The sequence below is a fragment of the Urocitellus parryii genome, chromosome 8, assembly GCF_045843805.1.
Source record: "Urocitellus parryii isolate mUroPar1 chromosome 8, mUroPar1.hap1, whole genome shotgun sequence".
Lineage (NCBI taxonomy): Eukaryota > Metazoa > Chordata > Mammalia > Rodentia > Sciuridae > Urocitellus > Urocitellus parryii.
Window position 1 is genome coordinate 12,575,088 of NC_135538.1, and position 16,237 is coordinate 12,591,324.

The 16,237-nt window shown below is 36.5% G+C and overlaps 1 protein-coding gene across 1 annotated transcript in view; it reads right to left on the minus strand.

Moving 5' to 3' along the window:
* Oprm1 (opioid receptor mu 1) overlaps positions 1-15,893 on the minus strand; it is a 156,735-nt gene extending 140,842 nt beyond the window's left edge. Inside the window, exon 1 of the mRNA XM_077801758.1 lies at positions 15,475-15,893. Within this exon, the coding sequence (XP_077657884.1) occupies positions 15,475-15,764 (290 nt within the window). The 5' untranslated portion in view covers positions 15,765-15,893. The remainder of the gene's footprint in view (positions 1-15,474) is intronic.
* Positions 15,894-16,237: the final 344 nt, after the last annotated feature.

The following is a 16,237-nucleotide window of genomic DNA, read 5'->3' on the forward strand; positions in this document are numbered from 1 at the left end:
GCTAGAAAGTTCCTTCATCACCTAGTGTAGTCTCCTGTGTGATATATCTATGAATCTGAATTCTGTAGTCACACATTATTTTGCCACTTCTCTCTTCCCATTTCCTAGGGAAGAATCCCTTTTCTATTATCCCTCTTTAATGCACATCACTCCCATCCTCCTTCTCCTGGTGAGGCATAAATCCACTATTTTTTTTTTCCCCAGGGGGAAAAATTCACAACCAAGCACTCTTTCCTCAATATTTGTCAGTTTTCAGTCTATCATACTGATGCAATAAAGCAAAGTCCCATTTAATGAAAATATCCCCAGATACCACATTTTCTCCAATCTGCCTCTCAGCCATGGAAATGTGGAATGAACTGGAATAGTCTGTGGGAAGGATGAGCCTGGGATTTGAAAGGTTATGTTTTCATGCGTTTCCCAAGTGACTCCACCCACCATTTGAGAAGCGAGAAAACAGTGATGGTTAAGAGGCAGGAGTGAGAAAGGAAGATTTCAAGTGCTTTTGATGTCTGTTTATGCTCTGGAGTGGCACAGACATGCCCTGTTACTTTCTCTTGGAAATAATTCCAGCCGACTCGCCCCCCAGCCTGTCCATCTGGTGTTTTGCTCACCACAAAGACAAGAGCATGGAATAGAAAATCTTTCTTCAAATTTAATCGGGTGGATGCTTTAGAAAAATCCTTGAGTGAATTTTCCCTTTCTTTCAGACTGATTCTTCATGATTTCTGAAGATTCAGTTTTTGTCAATCACTATTATCTCTTCAGAGGCCTCTTCCATTGGTACTCATTGGGACCATGAAGTAGGGGAGAAAATGGCAGATACTTTATGGGTTCATTTTCTCCTCTCAGTGTGAATGTGGAAAATTAGCACAAGAATTTACCTTTGTTCCCAAATGGGTGGCTAATCCTTTTGTAAGAATTTTTCTTTTGAGAATTCCCAGTTTCTTTCAGCTATAAGCTCTGGAGGATCAGTAATATTTTCATAGTCCAAAAACAGAACTGTGAGATATAAGGGCTTAAATAAATGCAACATTATACTTAGTTCAATACCAGATCAGTTCAGCTGCCTTCTGTCCCTTGAGCATTTATTACTCTATTGGGTACTTAGAGAGTGGAAATGCAAAAACACAGTGTCTGTCCTCAAGGTGTTTACATTCTCCAAAGTGGAAATTTTCTATTTCCAAAAAATCTAGAAATGCATCACTGATGTAAAAGGAAAAATGAAAATGTCAGAGTGCTTGGCTGAACAGTGGATTCAGAGAGCCTGACTACATCTTCAGTCCTCAGCACCCAGCCCTGCATGGTGGCTGCCTTCTGACCAGTTTATTGACATGAATTATTAGCATCCTCTGTCACAGCACAAGAAATGATGCTGTTTGGGATAGTTACGAGTAGGAGAGTATCTTTGGATCGCACTGAGCTTTTGTAATTAGAAGCTGCACAAATAATTAATGGCTTCCATTTTTCCAGGCAGAAAGGCAGACTCAATTAGAAGCCTAGATCTAGTTAGCTCAAGACAAAGGGTCAATTAAAAATGTCATTGCCTAATATGAAGAAAAAACTCTAGATTTAGACTTGTGAGAAGACAGATTTCCTATTTCCTCCTTTCTCATTTCTGTGAAGCAGTCTATCAATAAAGAAAAAAGTCATAACAGATTGCCTGTTAGGGAGTAAGATAGAGAAGCTGTAAATAATATACCTGTCAGCTCTTCAAATGAATTCTCAATAATTGGCTTGAAAATTTTTCCTTGATGCAATAGATTTTAAACTTTTTTTTCTCTTATTGCTATAATTTTTATTATTGTGTTGGAGCTATACGTCATAGTGGGATTCATTTTGACATTCATAAATGCATATAACATTGTTTTCTTCATTTCAAATTCTAGCACTTTCTTTTTCCTTCCCTGTCTCCCTCCCCAGCTTCCCTTTCTATATTCAAATGGTCTTTCTTTGATTTATTTCATTATTTATTACTGCATTGTTTTTATATATAAAATTGGAATGACTGTGATACACTCAAACATGCAGTTTTGAATAACCCAAGTTTTACTGTCATATTGACCTTGATTTGAATATTAGTTCCATCATTCATTAGCTAGACACATATGGGCTTACTACTTAAATTGCCTGAGTCCTATTTTTACCACCTATAATAGTTGGGAAATATTAGCACTTTCATTAAATCATTGTTATTAGGATGAAGAATTTTAAAATGGTAGTGTATTTAAGAATTGTTAGTGTGGAGTCTGGCATGTAGTCACTCCCCAAAACTAATGATGGCAACGATATGGTGATGATGATGATAGCCATGATGATGATGTTTATCATGGGTTTTTCATTTAATAATGCAGACACATTCTCCAAGACAGATTTTTAGGAACCACGTATTTGATTTGGCTCATGTTTATTTGCCTTCAGAGTAAAGGCCCATAACTATATTTACTGAATGTTACTTTTGTTTTGGTTTTATATTATTGTCAACAAATGTTATTCATGTGTGTTAAAGATAGTTAACACAACCTGATCTGTAATTGTTCTGAAACCACAGCTGTTTTCAAAGGACTTCTTGCCCATTTATCTTTCAGAAATTATTTTGATTTGTTAAATTCCATGACTTCATCTATTTCAACTAGAATGCTAACCAACACAATTTGCTTTGAATATAAACTTCAAACCACTGTGTGAATTAAACATGGCAGTTACACCAAAGCACATTTTTATCATGGTACTAGAGTTAGAATAATTTTTGATATGGCCTATCAAGTATAAAGTAAGAATAAAGGTAGAATATATTTAAAAGATACTTAAAACAATGGTATGTATTCATTTATGTGCTATTATTTGGAGTTCCTAAGTTGCTGAGAGAATAATACTCTTTTGTGGGATGATCATTTGTGTGGTTTGTGTGTATACATTATTCTTTGTGACATTGACAGTGTCTCCTCAAAATATGATGCATTTATTTATGTGCAGGCTCTTTCTCCTTTGTTACAAACAGGAATCCCTTTTTAAAAGATGGCATTGATTTTTTTCCTTTAATATTTATATCTTAAGTTTCACAAAACAGATAAAATAATTTAAAAAGCAGAATTTTCAAGTCTGTCTTCCAGATGGATCTTTTCTTCTGCCTGTGTTCACGGGGCAGGGTATTCAAAAGTAGGCTGACCATTGTTACAACAGAGTGATGTGCTAATTAATGAATGTCCCAAAAGATTAAATTTGGAGATTTGTTTCTTATGAGTTCCATGTATGCAGTACTCTCTATTATTCTATTGAAATACACTTATTTGTAAAATGTTTACAATTTCGATTTGCGAAGAATACTTATAAATTATGGTTGATATACTCTCTTTAATTTTTCTATGAAAATTAACCAAGGCCCTTTACAATAATTTTTCCTGTCTGGTCTCTGATATCTAAATAAAATCTTTAACAAAATTTTGGAACTCCGATAAAGACTTGATAGAGGAGTGATCCCATTAATGAGCTTGGTAATGGAGGAAGATGAACTACAACCATCTTGAGCTATTAACCATCTTGAGAATAGGGTTTTTATGATACTGTGGTTGGAAGAACCTAATGTTCTAGCAAGGATGTAGTCCTATCTCTGGCATCTATTAGCTGGTTACATGACTTAACCATCTTCTCCACTAGACTGAACATTTGGAGGAGGAAGGCCCATGTCTATTCTGCTTACCTCTGTATATGGAACACATAAGAAAGTGCCCATCAAATGTAGCAAATGTGTTCAATCTTCTTTAGCATTAGTCTGGTTAACAATTTCTTCCCTGACTATACTCACAAAAATTTAACGAGAATCAAATTACTCAATATAATGAAAAATTTAAAGTTGTATGAAATTTTAAGCAGTATCTCTAGTCCTGAGATATTGGCTTTGTTTATTTTACAAAGAAATTAATTAAGCTTCTTTTTGTTATCAGAAGGAAAAGACTTTTCCGAAGATCTCAATTAGTGCTGCCTGTTTTGAACGGGACCACTGATTTTAGTGGACTTAGATAACCAACATTGTAAGAAGCAAGCTCATGTTTAATTTTATTCAACACATGTGGTTTTCTTTCCAGAGCTGATGGGGGCGGAGTAAGTATAAAATTATACTGTCTGTTGATAATAATTTCCCTTGTTCTTCTTGGCAGCACAGTCATGTTTGGGCTGTATTGCTGGCAACATTTTTCAATTAACATTTCATCCTCCCCCACAAAAAGCTCAACCTCTCACTGGCCCTGAACCCAGTGTTTCAGTGGGAAAGTGTTTAGAATCAAAGAAGGCCTCCCTTCTATTGATCTCCTGTTCCCCACAGCTTCTGTACTTGGAAGAGATTTAGTTCTCAGAGGGCACTGGAAGCCTCGGGGGTGTTTTTTCTCCCTGACACTCTGCACTTGTTTTATTCACAGAGTTTATTGCTGTGATTTTGGAAGTTGGCAGACATTGTTTTGCAAGTCCTGGAAAAATCCATTATGAAGGTGTTAGGAAGAGACAGACATGTAGACTCGGAGGGTTGTCACTCATCATCTTTCATGGTGAGTTCCATCTTTTGACCAACTTTACTTTGATTAGAGAATCAGACTCACCATAGGTCAGGATGATGAGTTGTGGGGTGGAATCTTAAATACCTAAATTTCCAAAGCCAGAGTTCAGAGAAGACTGTTGTTATAAATGGCTTTTTCTGAATCAATGAAACAACATTGCTGGGTAAATAGGAGTTTGACTGCAACACCCATTTGAAAGTGAAAGATTTAAGCAACAAAAATAGCTGTTTTGTCTAAAAAAAAAAAAGGTTTGCATCTCTTTCCTTCTGAATTTATTAGAAAATGTAAGAAGACTTATCACTAGGGGATCAAATAAATTGCATTTATTCATCCTTAGAATTTCTTCACATCATTGTGGCCACCAACGGATTGGTTTTGGAGTGGCCCTGCACATTTGGAGAGCATTGATGGGAATGCCAAATGACAACCAAACAATGGGCCGCCCCTGCACACCCCATCCCCTCCACCCCCAAACATACAGTGCTGTTATTTTTCACTGTAGAAACTGTGATTCTAAAAAATAAATCACAATTAAATATAATGAATAATAATCCTGATCTAAGGAAAAGCAAAAGTCCTGGGTGCATTAATATGGTGACTGATGTTTGAGTGCAGTGGAGAAGAGAACCTGGGAGCCAAGTCAAAACTCTTCACCTATCTACGGCACTTCCAAGTTACCACCCGTTTTTACATAGCTTGTCTAATTTGGACCTAAATCCCTGTGAGATTGAACATTGCTATTATTCCTTTAGTGAGGGTTAACTAATGGGGTAGTTTGTGTGCACTGACTATTATAACTAACTAGTAATGGGCAGAGATGCAAACGTCTCTTTTCATTCCGGGTTTCCTGCCCTATCCTCTCCACAGTGTCTCCTCTGAAGGCAGCTGGTGAGTCAAATTCAGGAATATGTCTAAAACATCTTGACCATGGGCTTTTCTGAAAGGCAATTTCCTACTTGTTCTATAAACAACTTCTTAAAGTTTAGAGCAATAAAATATATCATCATGTCTTTTGAATCTCCTTCACAGGGGCTCATTTTTTTCTTCATCAATAAAATGGATAGGGTCAAGCCTACCCTGTGCTTCTGGATATTGGTTGCATGTTAGAATCACTGGGAAAATTTTATACCTACCTATGCCCAGGAGCTATTTCCAGAGATTCTGATCAATTAGCTGAGGCCGACTTGCCTTATTTTTAAGTTTCCAAGGTCATGATAGTGTACAAGCAGGAGAGAGACCAGCCACTGCTCCAGCATATCCAGGAAGTCCCTCCTTCTGTGTCGAAGCATCTTTAAACATTTACACAATAACTCTGATACTCCAGTAGGTAGGAATATCAAAGTTTATCATTCATTTTATAAAGACTGGTTTCCTTGCTAGAATTTGGATCTGATTCTCACTTAAGAGATTCTAGGAATGATAGAATTTTTCGGTGGATGATATGTCAGCCAGTTAAAACTCTCCTTCAACTTGGTTTTCCTTGCAAACTTCTTCCTGATGGCCATCTGGATAATCTAAAGAATTTCTGCACATGCCAGACTGTTTTCTCTGAGCACCATTGATCAAAAGAGGAGTCATTTAGACAGGGATGGATGGGGGTTGGATTAAAGATGTGGAGCCAGGCAGGAAGGAGATTTCAGTGAGTTTTTGTGAAGACATTAAACAAAACCATGAACAGAAAGCCAAAAGATCACACACATCCTCAGAGCACTTGGGCTAACCCTCGAGCTTGTTTTTATCCATCTGGACAGTCTGAATTCTGAAATATAGGAAAATAATAGTTTTCAAGGCATCTTTTGACAACTGCAGAAAATAAATGTTTAAAATACGAACAAGTTAGTTATGTAAGTCAAAAAGAAAGAAAGAAAAAAAAATCTCCCAAGCAATGAGCCCTTGTGTTTGAAATGGCATAAAGAGAGATTGAGTGAGAAGAAACTGCCACTCACTTTGTGGTGGGTGCATGTGGTGGGTGCAGCATGGCTGGTGGGCAGTCATAGGTGGCCTCGAGGACAGATTTTGTATATGTGAAAAAGTTAATAAGAATTTGCAGATGGGCTGGGGATATAGCTCAGTTGGCAGAGTGCTTGCCTCTTATGCACAAAGCCCTGGGTTCAATCCCTAGCACCACAAAAAAAAATAAAAAATAAAAAGTAAAAAATAGAGTTTGCAGATGTTTCAATTTTTTTTTTTTTGTGTGAAAACTTCCAAATGATTGAAGATGGAAAATATTGTGAGAAAGCCTAGAAAATTGCACTGAGTTGAGATAAGCACAAAGCATATTCTATACAGAGAAATTCTTCAGAAATGCTCTTTCCTAAGCACTTGTTTCTTAATCCCTGGCTATGGGTAATAATGAACATGGCTAGTAATCTGGGCCAAATAAAAAACTAGGGATTAGAGATAGGGTCATGGAAAAACGTAGGAAGAATCCTGTGTCATTGCTATTAGACCTCAACTTTAATATCAATTTCCAGAAAATCAATATTCTGTGTCAGGCAATCTATGATAACTGTTGGCTTGTATTAGCATCATATGTGTATTTTATTTTCTGAAGTTGAAAAATACTGGAAGTTGTTGAAAGGTCATTTTAACAAAATTCTTTATCTTTATCCATTAGACAACATGTAATCAAAATTGCCAAAGAAAATACTATGTTTTTATTCCATGACCATGCAAGAACATAAGTTTTGTTTTGGATCCTCTATACTTGTGTTTGGCAAATAAGAGGTTGTGGTTCAAATCTAACCCACTGCTTCTTTCTGTGACCTACCAGCTAAGAAGGGTTCTGCATTTTTAAATGGTTGGAGATAATCAAAGGTAAAATATTTCAAAATATTTGAAAATTATGCAGAAATTAAAATTTCAGTGTCCATACGAAGTTTTACTGGAATGCACTTGTGCCCATTCATTATGTATTGCCCGTGTCTGCTTCTGATTGACAGGCAGGACTTAGTTACTATGACGGAGACCATCCGGCTGCAAGAACCTAAAATATTGACTTTCTGGACTTTTATAGAAAATATTGAGCAAGGTGATCACTCTTCATCCAATGTGTGTGAGTCATAGGTACTTCAAAATGGAGTAAAATGAGGTGAGATTCTAATCCTGAAGTCATTTAAATTCAAACTTTGCTTTAGCTAATGACAGTATTTTCTACATAAAATAGATTTTAATGGTCCAGATTGAATCCCTAGTTATTCGTGCATTCTTGGGAAGGAGGCTAATCAGCAGACCTGAGGGGTCATTAAATTGTAGACAGAGCCCTTGTTGGTATACTATAAAAACTAGAATAAGGATTTTAAAAATCGCTCTAAAATTTTCTAAATATGAGCATCAAGTAATTGTGATTGTGTAGCAATAGGATAGTTACTCTTTATTAGGTAAAATTTTCCTTTCTGTGTTTTAGAGCTTTGCTGAAAATAAAAGCCTTAGAATTCTGGTCACTGAACAGAATCCTTAATTATAAAAAATAATCCAGATAATCACATACTTATATGACATATCCAAATTTTAACTAAACTTCTATTATTTATATTTTTATTAGAAATATAAGGGAATCAACTTAATCTTGAGAATTTTATTTCAATATGGAAATAAAATTTCCAATTTTATTACAATGTGCCATGCCTGTTTAAAATTTGTGGTGTGCCCAAGTGTCTGATGGTAAACTGATGAGTGAATCATTGGAGAAAGGATTTGGTTTTCAAGATATTTCTTCTGATTATAATAAATGGTATTAAAAACATAAAACTTGCCCAAGTCATCAATTTGCTGCCACATTTAATGTGAAGAATAACTTTCTGATTTTCTTCTTCAGTTGTGTTAAAAAAGTACAATCAGTTTTCCGTGTCTGGTGGTTCCAAATCCATGCAATTAACCAACTGAAGATCAAAAGTATTTGGAAAAAAGTTGTGTCCATATGGAGCATGTACAGAATTTTTTGTTGTTGTTATTGCCTGAACAATAAAACACAACTATATTCACATAGCATTTATACTTCATTATGGATATTATAATTAATCTAAAGATGATTTAAAGTATATGGGAGGATGCACATGGGTCTCCACAGGGGTCTTGGGACCAAAGTGTCATGGATACCAAGAGTTGCCTACATTTCCTTGAAAGTTGTTGTATATATATTCAAATCATATCATATGAGGATTCTGTATTTGAGACTTGACTAAAATGATTTGGAATTCCAAAAAATACTTGTGGGCTTTTTCATTTATTCAAGGGCTTATGTGGACATGTGAAGGCAGTGCAAAATTTAAACTGCTCTATGTTCAAGGTCCCAGGTGTAGTCAGCAGGGCCATGCTGTGTCTTCTAGTTCCGCCTCACACTGGGAACAAGTGTCCTTTCTGCAATCTAGGTTTTGCAAGGTTTGTTGCATTGTAGTGTTTTTGTCCGTGATTTCACTGTTTATAATAACCCCGAGCATGCTGTTATAGTGCTGTCTAGTGTTCTTAATACACGTTGAAGAGAAACTATGTCTGTGAAATAAGCTTTGTTCAAATAGAAATTCAGGCGCATACTATTGACTCTGAGTTCAGTATTATCAAATCAACAACCCACATTCAAAAAGGATCTTTAAACAGAAACACACATGAAACAGATTCAAGGATTGAATAGTTGGCTCAAAAGTTGCAACTTTTACTTTCTGTGTTTCCATTATAAAAATAAACAATCAATTCCTTATTCAAAGTTTATGGAGTTATATACAAGTGCACAGATGGATTTATACGTCTGTATTCGAGTTTCTGATTTGTGATGTCAACCCACAATATGAATTGTTTTTCATGACAAGTGAGAAAAAACTAAATAGGTATGAACAAAACAATGAATTGGGAGAACTATCTGAATTAGCATTTACATCAGATTCCTCTGAGGTAAATTTGAATTTCGAAAAACTTTGAATTACATTGTATTTTAGAGGTGCATCATCATGTGGGTCAATTTTGTTGAATGTCTTAGCTAACATGAGAATATATATGTAGTTCAAGTCTTCAAGGACTATCGAGTGACATTTTGGAAGTTTAGAGAAAATGAAAAGATTTTTTTCACAATAGTAGTAGATATTTTTGGTTTCGCTACAGGAAAGTTGGTCCTATGAGTTCTATGGGGAATCTGCAAAAGGAATAGATTATAGCTGGAACTTGAAAAATAAGAAAAATTTTGATACGAAAAAAAGTAGAGAAATAATGTGAGTAAACAGGAGGAAAAAGTTAAAAAGAGTATAAGAGAGATTAAATACAAAAAAAAAGAAGACAATGAGTGGATCAGTTTAATTTAATTTATTCAGACATTACTTCAAATTATACTAATACTAATAGTATTTTTGAAAGGTTGTATTTGGATCACTTTAAGATCAATTATATCTCCACAAAATACAGGTCTTGGAAACTAATCTCCAATCTGATGGTACTGAGAGGTGTCTCCTTTGGGAGGTGATTAGGTCATGGAGATAGAGAGCTAATGAATAATAAGTGCTTTTATAAAAGAAGCCCCAGGGGGCTCTCTGGCCACATTTCCCATTTGCGGTCACAGTAAGAACATAGCTGCCTGTGAACCCAGGGTGGACCTACACCAGGTGTGACATTTGTTGGTGAAGATTATCCTAGCAGTTTATGGTGTTCTGTTGGAGCAGCAGACTCAGACCCCTACTTAGGTACAACTAATGAGTGATTCATTAATTGAATTAAAAAAAAAAAGAACAGTACTTGACATTATTGACATTTTTCATGTCTGGATAGAAACCCACCTAGAACAGAATGATCTCTCCCTTTATTAGAACCTCTCACACAGTGATTCATGTGCAAGAACTCTGACCATATTTCCTTGGAGGTACCCGGCAAGAGCCTCATCATGGCTGCTCAACAAGAAGACCTGTAAACAGAGGCCTCAGGTTAGGGCTGCATGTATGCCTAAGAGCATAGTCCTAGGGTGGGGAGGGCATGGCACACACTCTTCCTCCTTCTGCCCCTTCTCTTTTTAACTCATGGGAGAACATTTAAATGTTTGCTTTCATGTATTAGTTGTATTCTGAATTTTGCATCTTAAATTGATGCAGAGAGAGTTAGTGGGCTTCACCAGATCAAATTAAATGGAACTTTGTAAACCAATTTTTCTTAGGTCAGTTGAACGTTTTCAGGAGAATTGGTAACCAAGAATGTTTGCTCATTGGTTTTTATATTTGTTCTGTTTGATATCCAGCTTCTATCATTAACTTGATCAAACTAGAACTACTTGGGGTAAATACTAAAATTATGTTTAGTAACTTTGGTGTTCACTACACTACCAATTATAAAGTTATAAGAATGTATAAAAAAGATAATTTGTGAAAAACAGACATATAATACAAATATGCATATAAACAATTACCACCAAGTTCACAATAGTGTCAGTCTCATGGGAGGGAGGGTAATGAAAGCAAAGATTTCAACTGCTCTCTCTCTCTCTGTCTTTCTCTCTCTCTCTCTCTCTCTCTCTATATATATATATATATATATATATAAATTTAATATAGTTGATAGTTTGTGTAATAATATATATGTAATATAATTAGTAATATTAATTTATATAATCATAACACTATACATACAATTTATACCTAAATTATTAAAATATATCTAATATTTGGTACTGGGATTGAACTCAGAGCCTTGGGCATACTAAGTTAATATATAATTTTCAGTACAGGAGAAATCATTATATAATTAAACACTGTTTTATGTTCAAAACATTTCAAAAATATAAGGTAGTTTTTTTAAGGAAGAAAATAATTGAGAGAGCAAGAAGAATTTAGAAAACTTAATTATGCAAATGACAAAGTTAGTTTCCAACTCAGGAAAATAAAAGCAACTCAATGTATTCAGGAGACTCCCAGGAAGAGGGTGAGGTGTTCCCTACAGAATTAATATCCTCCATGGAAAATAGCAAAGTTAAAAGTGTAATAGATATCAGAAGCTTTCCATTGATGAATGAAAGATATGCAATTAAGTTGGCATATTTTGATATTAACCATTATGTCAAAATTAGAATTTTATTTAGGAGTTTTTTAAAATTCATTTTATAATCCATCTTCTAATTAAGATATTTTTGTGGTCTGCAAAGTGAAAGAGAATATCATCAATATTTGAATTTTTAAATACGCAATCATCTTTTTATTTTATGAAATTCACTAGTGAACATATTCAGTGACATACATTTAAATTAACTCAAATATACATGTACATGCATGTGTGCACATACATCCTTAAATCAAATGAAATATTATTATTCCTATGTTCTTGGCTGTTTTGATATGAATTAAGTCTAAAATATTATGCTTTTGTTCTAAAAAGTTGTGACTGATACTTTGGTAATTTAAACCTGAGCCAAATATTTAGTACATGGATGAATAATAAAATCATAAGATTTTTTTTTGAAATTAGAAATACATTTTAGGAAAGGAAAATAGCAATGATATTTTTTCATAGCTTTAAATGGTATTTTCATTTAAATATGTCTGTTCATATTGAGAATTTAATCAAGTTAAGAATCAATCTGAAAGATAAGGCAATATCATTTGATAATCCTTTCCCCCCTCTCCAAACCTAGGATTTTCTATTCACTGTACCCCCAGCTCATTTTGTCATGCCTTGTTGAAATTTTACAAAAAGAATAGTTTCCATAGTCCATAGGAATCTAAAACTTTCTAGTCCTCCATTATCTACAGATGTCTGCGCACAACAATTTCAAAGGTACTTTGCTAAGTCTCTTTGAAAAGAAAATCTCACTAACCCATCTGGAATTCTATTAGTTTTTATAATTATGGTTAATTCAATAGTTCATATAATATCTTCAGTAAGTAAAACATCTCTATTGGCTATAACTTTGTGTATTATTTTGATATTTTTTATTAAGATTCTTGTCAGTAATGTCATCCCATTTAAAACAAATGCTACTTTTCACAGTATTTTCATCTTTACATTTTCCCAAATCTTTGTGCCATTTTTAAATAATATTATCCTGCAAGCTTTTTTTCTTTTTTTTTTTTTCTCTTTAAACCCCAATATACTTTCAGGGGATGGATACTTGTAGTACTTCTTTCATTTAACATCTGGATTTTAAGTCTTTAGATCATAGGACACTATGCCTTTCCCTCTCTTACATTACTTAGAACAGCACTATGTAAAAGTCCATTTAAGTTTTCGAAGCATTTAATAATACTGTTGATGGAGGTGGGATGGTGGTGATGGTGGTGATGGTGATGTTGTTAGGAGACCCAGAACACAGAGGCCTGACCACATTTGTAGTACCTGCAGTACCTGTTTCCATAGTCATCTTAGTCTCATGATTCATTCCATATACCAAGTTATTCTTATAAATACTACCTAAATTTGGTCTGAAAACTGTACTTAATCAACCAATATTATTTGTTAAATGTTAGGGAGTCAAAAAAATGAGCACTTCTCCTTAATACTTCAAAAGAGAGAAATATTTCCATCCTTTAGCAGGGCTCATAATATCCCTGAGCTGATCATTTTGTAGTTAAAACTCTGTGGCCTAGATACTATGAGTAGAATATCCTCAGCTAACTGGACGAAGACCTCCAGTCCTCAGCTGCTTTGTCCATCCCTTCATCTGTCCCTGAACTGCCCATTTTGCTGTTTCACTGTCAAATTCCCAGAGGGTTATCTGACCTCAGAATTAAACACCCAGCCTGCCACAGGTGGGTGTTTGGGTTGATCCTTCAAATAGTACTGCATTTTGTCAGAACTCTCAGTACAGAGAGTAAAGCATAATATCATGTTCCCAGGAGGATGCAATGTCACCATGTCTCTCCCAGTGAACAATAGGTGACAGCTAATGCCTTTAAAGCAAACTCACTCAACCAGCAACCTCTTAGACACTGGGATGGGACCAAACTGCTTACTTCTCAGCTGATTGCTGCTCTATCGGCTCTCTCTTTACAGCAAAACAAAAACTGAAGGGGAGGAAAATGATGAAGGAAAATGCCAAGAAGTAATAACAGAAATAAAAGATTGTATTTCAAAAGGCATGATTTTTCGATGCTTTAGAAATTTCTTTCTCATACTTTTGTTATTCAGGATTGCATATATACATTTGAGGGTTATTTGTTATTCCCACATTATTACTGCAGACTAAACTTACTGTGTCAACCTAATTGTTGAATTAACTCAAATCATGATTTGCTACCATAATTAAATAAGAAAATTATGTTATCTAAGAGACATTTAGCGACATTGAACTAATGAAACATCTGTTCTTGGACAAATAATTTATACTGTGCCTCAGATTACTCATCTATCATAGATGATCTCTCATCCCTTCTATTTCTGTTAGCTTATGATTCTACAAAGGTCTTTTTTTCAGGAAAAATGAAAAAAAACACATTTTTCTTTTGTAAGACAGGCCTTTAATTATGCTTTTTATTGTCATAACTGCAGAATAAAAATTGTTTTAGTCTCTGATATGAGTGGTTGTTTTGAATTACAGAAGCTAAATGTTTTCAAAGCTAAATTCTTTGAAAAGAATTTTCTTTTCCTTTTTTTTTTGTATTTTTCTCTCTGTTATTAGCTTTCCTTTCAATAGATGGTGCTCTTTTCTCAGAGACACTACTGATCTTATTTCCCATCAAAAGATCAGGAATATTCGCTTTACTCTTTAACAATCATTAATTAAAGAAATCAGACGTAGAAAGAAAGTAGAAAGACTCAATTGCATGCAATTTACAGCACCTTGGGGATAAAAGCATAATGGGGAGACTGATAAATGATTCAAGAGCCCCATCTAAATCTGCAATATTTGCTGAATAGATGAAGCAAATATTGTAACTAAATATGACAATGCCATGTTCACAATGTACATATAACCCAAAGTGGAAGGAAAAACTCAAATCTGGAGCCATTTTGAAGTGTTAAAATTTTACCTACTTTAACAAAAGTGAATGTGTTAGTATTTTACATTCACATATAGAATTGAATAGACACATCAAATGTCAACACAATCAACATCAATCCAAGTATTGAGAGTCCCAATACTGAGATTGTACACACTTTGCCAAACACACATGGAACATCTGGGCAAATAACATGGACCACTAACTCCTTTGAAATAATTTTATTAGATAAATACACTTTGTTTCTTTTTATTCCCCAAAGCACCTTGTACAACTTTCTAATAATAGTCTGTAATGCTGATTTCTGCTGCTTTTAGTCACTTCAACTTGTGGAGACATTAAAAAATAGTTTTGTCCTGCAGTTCTTCTGAACCATCTTATGTGTTCCAGATGCAATTTATCATTCCTCTAATAGACCTGCAGCTAGCAACTGCAAACTCATCTAGGCAACACAACTGTCATGTTTGCTACAACAAAGCACAACCACCTACCAAAAAGACATGCCAGGGAAAGTCCCTCTCCCCAGTGTGGCCTCAGGATGCAGAGAGAAGGACATGAAGGATTCTATGACTGGGGAGAAGGGGTGGGGCTGTAGTACATCCTAAAGTAGCCAGTGGAGGAAAGTTGGCAAGGTGCATCTCTATTAGGGTGCAACTCAATTAGGGAAAAACTCCTCAGAATTCCACCCCCATTATTCACCAACTTTATTTAGCCATACTCACGCAGAAGGGCAGACCATACATAGGACACTGTACCAAGAGCCCCCTTGTCTCAGTATAAGAGGGCTTTACCAAAGAGCACCCCCACCCCACATTTAGACCTTTAACTGCTCAAAGGAACTTCTCTGCTTTGGGGATTTTGGACTCTTTCTTGATCCAAGGGAGGGAAAAATAGGAAAATAGTTTTGGATCCACAGACAGCATCCCTCTGTCCACCGGTGCCCCTGTTAACTCCCCTCTCTCACCCTCCCGCCTTATGGCTCCAGTGTGCCTTTTTCAGTCTGCGCTCGGAGCCTTCCTTACCTGACGATCACGTACATGACCAGGAAGTTTCCGAAGAGCCCCACCACACACACGATGGAGTAGAGGGCCATGATGGTGATGGCCGTGATCATGGAAGGACTGCCGGACGGAGGGCACTGGCCGCCGCTCCCGCCCAGCTCGGTGCGGTTCGGACCGCAGGGGTCGGACAGGTTGCCATCAAAGTGGGACAAGTTGACCCAGGAACTGGTGCTCGGAGCTGAGGGGCAACTGGATCGCGGGAAGGGATCGCTGCAGTTGCTGGCGTTCGCGGAGACGGCGCTGCTGTCCATGGTGCTGACGGCCTGCCGGGGACCAGGACGCGAGGTAACCCGGAGCTCCCGGACTTTTCGGGTTCCACGCGCCTCAGCCGCTTTCTCTCGCCGCTGCCACAGCTCCGGCTATTTCTTACAGGGACCAACTCTGGCGGAACCAGAGGGGAGCGTCAGGCAGAAGGGGGAAGCTGCATCTGACATGATCTTCCGCTTGCTGCCCCCTCCCACTTTAGTAGTACACAGAGGCACGTCCCCAACCCCACAGCGACAGGCGCGGGGAGGGAGGGCTGTGGGGGATGCGGAGTCTGGAGAGGAGGGAGAGGAGAGGGGTGGATTTTGCGCAAAGCAATTCAGGGAGTCCAGCTCTTCCCTGGGCACTCTGCTCTGCAAGCACTTCTAACATCTAAGGGGGGCGGTGGCAGAATGCAGGAGGGCAACAGTTGGGGAGACAGGCTGGGGAGAGACACAGAGTTTCTTGGCAGCACTAAAGC